A 3,994-nucleotide genomic window follows, 5' to 3' on the forward strand; every position below is an offset into this window, starting at 1 on the left:
TACTTTTTATGTACATTTCATGGTAAAATGTCCATTGTTATAATAAATGAAACTCGCGAAGTAGAAACCGTTAAGAATAGATCGCAACAATGTTTGTATTAGTGATGCTTTCCGATGGCACATATTATGTGTGTTCATTAAGTGATATATACGGTAGAAAGGGTAATAATTGCATGTTAAAGAAACCAAAGTTACGGACGAAGGCATGCATAGTGGCCGTTAACGGTAAGTACATTTTTATAAAACACTATTGTTGCTGTGGGGATCACCGGTAAATCGTTACTTTTACTTTTTCGTTGTGCCATAAGAAACACATATGTTCCTCACATAGGGCCGATATCACAGTCTCCGATTAACGTGATCCCCCGACTAAATTCACTCTGCATCTCTTTCTAACTGTCCCCCTAGAAAGAGACGAAAAGTGAGTTTAATCGGAGGATCACCCAGCGAGAAATGACCCGTCTAATCGACGTCTATAAACGTCTAATTGATGGGTCATTTCTCGCTGGGCACATTAATCGGAGACTGTGATATTGGCCCATAATATGGTATGCTATATGTAAGTTTTTCAACTATTTATTATCTGTATGGAATCACTTTTTTTCTTATGGTGACACACGTGTTAATCAGTATTATAAAAAAAATTAATGAAAGTGTAACTGTATCTTGTCAGTCTACCTTAGAAACCAAAAAATAAATTAAAGAATTGATATATATTGTGTCGTCATAAATCATTTTAAAGTACAATAAAAAAATAGGTATTGCTCGTTCAACATTCTATTTTGGCAAAAAATATTTGATTTTATAATTCTTGTTTTACTTTTATAAGGAAATATGACGATACACAATTATATATCTTTATATAAGAATTTTTCCACATTACCTTAGAGTCATATTACATTGAAAAATATAATAATACATTACAGAATATATTCTGTAATGTTTCTGATTGTGTGCAAAAAAGAAATGTGGATATTTCTTGAATCTCCTTTTTATATTTGTAGAAAATTTGGAACATCTTTCTGCAGTAAGAAGAAATTTAAACTGTAATATTCCTAGAGTAAAATTACAAACTATAGATTTCTGCAAATATGAAGCACGTAGTCAACGAAGATGTCGAATAATTAAGTCTGAAAGACTTAAATCCAAAAAAATAAAAATAGCCAGGAGCAAGCACTCGCATATTCAAGAGGAACTAAAGACCGTATATAAAAAGAGTAATCTCCCCGGTAAGAAAACAACTTAAATCTATTATAAAAGAGAACTTTTGTTGAAATGACCCGTCAATTAGACGTCTATTATCATAGATACTCTAGTAAATTTCTTCATTGAGTCTGCGTTCGTTTATTCCCGTTGGGAGCTATTGGGAAAATAAAATGTATAATACACGTAACGTATATTATAGATTTTATTTTCCCAATAGCTCCCAATGTGAATAAACGAACGCAGACTCGGTGTATATATATGTAAGGCTGAGTTTCCCCTGAGCGCATTACGCGTCGCATCATCCGAGTTAACCAATCAAAACATCCCATTTTGATCCCGTCATAAGTAGGTTGAGTTTCGATATTCACTTAATTTACTGCCAGTACTAAAAATCTATAGTATACGTGACGTAAACTATAGATTTTCAGTACTGGCAGTTAATATCGAAACGCAGCCGTAGGGCCGGTATCACAGTTTCCGATTAACGTGATCCTTCGATTAAACTCACTCTGCATCTCTTTCTAGCCCGTAATGCAATAAAATGGGATGTGTTGATTGGTTAACTTGTTATGACGCAACGCGTGATGCGCTCAGTGGAAACTCAGCCTAATACATACGCGATGTGTATAGCATTAAGCCCGGTCTACATAATTCACAGTTCGCGAAACGCAAGATACACGCACATGTCAATATAACCTCTTTAGATTGAATAACCATTTTATTTCAAAATGCGTGTTTTATTAGAAAATATTTTTGTTGATCTACTGATATTGTGCAGTTTTGGTAAGTTCATAAATTAATTTGTCCTATTGTCCTATTTTTTCATGGGATATGGATACTTTTTACTACGTTTACGCGAGCGTTACTTCTGTAGTAACGTACGATAATTCACTCGTTTACACGAATTATAATATTAAAAATAATATTAAAAATAATATTACGTAATGTTTTGAGAACGTAGATTATATTCTATTTTGTTCCACAGGTTTTCTTAACAAGGAATCAAAAAATAACTCCTGTTTAAATTCTCCCATTGATGAGAAGAATGCATCTCTGAACTGTATGTCACAAGATGATTCGAAGAGTGCAAATTGCAATGGGCCCGAATTAGATTGCGTCAGTATGACCAAAAGTGAGTAAGCTCTAACGATGTAAACACATTTGATATAAATTGAATTCGAAGCAATTAGTAATGACTTGACGTAAATGGATTAAACGAAGAAACGGATATATATATTTCTGTTTAGTACTGATAGTTATCTTCAATCTGCATGTTATATGTATATCTATAAAACATCTATGAATCAGAATTGTTTGTTTTTAAATAAGAACTTCTTAAAAATAATATTACGTAATGTTTTGAGAATATAGATTATATTCTATTTTGTTCCACAGGTTTTCTTAACGAGGAATCGAAAAATAACTCCTGTTTAAATTCTCCCATTGGTGAGAAGGATGCATCTCTGAACTGTATGTCACAAGATGATTCGAAGAGTGCAAATTGCAATGGGTCCGAATTAGATTGCGTCAGTATGAACGAAAGTGAGTAAGCTCTAACGATGCAAACACATTTGATATAAATTGAATTCGAAGCAATTAGTAATGACTTGACGTAAATGGATTAAACGAAGAAACGGATATATTCTGTTTAGTATTAATAAATTATCTTCAATCTGGGCTGCGTTCCAAAATTTAATCTTAATAACTAAAACGCTATAACGTACGTGACATAAACGTGATTTTAGTTTCCAAGGTTAAATTTTGGAACGCAGCTCTGCATGTTATGTATGTATAAAACATTTATGAATTTAAATAGTTCGTTTTTGAATAGCAACTGCTTAAAAATAATATATTTTATAATATTTCTAATTGTGTGCAAAAAAAGAAATGTGGATATTTCTTGAATCTTCTTTTTTATTTGTAGAAAATATGGAACATCTTTCTGCAGTAGAAAGAAATTTGAACTGTAATATTCCTAGAGTAAAATTACAAACTATAGATCTCTGCAAATATGAAGCACGTAGTCAACGAAGATGTCGAATAATTAAGTCTGAAATATTTAAATCCAAGAAAATAAAAAGAGCCAGGATCAAGCACTCGCATATTCAGGAGGAACTAAAGACCGTATATAAAAAGAGTAATCTCCTCGGTAAGAAAACAAACTTAAATATATTATAAAAAAGAACTTTTGTTATTATATACATATAAGTTTACTTTTAATGTAACTATTTAATTAATTTAATTCACTGATTATGGACATTGTAATCGTAATTTTATTATAATAAAATGAAAAGTAAACTTATATATATATATTATATAAATCTTATATATATATATATATTATATCTTTATAAAAATTATAGTATTAAAAATGTGTATATAATAATACATACATATATACATTTTTAATACTATAATTTTTATACGGTATAAAGATTTATATAAGTTTCATGTAAAGATTTTTTTAGTTTATTGAGTAACTGGGTTAAGTGCAAACTGGTGTATTAATGCTATCAGTACGCTTACACTCATTGCTTAAATTTCTTTCTAATATTTTTAATAAACATTTTTTTTTCGCTTACACATATAGTATTAGTAGCACGGTTTAGTTGCTTTATCATTTTGTGAAAAAAGAAAAAGAATCAGGAAATGATATGTCACGACATCCTGTATATGCATTAATACATGTTTGTACATGAAACGACCCTTTCAGTAGGCGAACGGGTTTCAGCGGCGGCGATCCTCCGTTGCACTCGCTACGGTCGAGAGAGTTTTACATGCGAGATGT

At 31.1% G+C, this 3,994-nt stretch overlaps 1 protein-coding gene across 1 annotated transcript; it reads left to right on the forward strand.

Moving 5' to 3' along the window:
* Positions 1-1,855: 1,855 nt before the first annotated feature.
* On the forward strand, positions 1,856-3,355 carry LOC112468966 (the record flags this gene model as incomplete). Its single annotated transcript, XM_025038403.1, has 4 exons — positions 1,856-1,989; positions 2,192-2,338; positions 2,602-2,748; positions 3,131-3,355. Coding segments are annotated over exons 1-4 (574 nt in total), but the record flags the coding sequence as incomplete, so codon positions are not given.
* Positions 3,356-3,994: the final 639 nt, after the last annotated feature.

The sequence above is a fragment of the Temnothorax curvispinosus genome, unplaced genomic scaffold, assembly GCF_003070985.1.
Source record: "Temnothorax curvispinosus isolate PA1 unplaced genomic scaffold, ASM307098v1 QBEX01002307.1, whole genome shotgun sequence".
NCBI lineage: Eukaryota > Metazoa > Arthropoda > Insecta > Hymenoptera > Formicidae > Temnothorax > Temnothorax curvispinosus.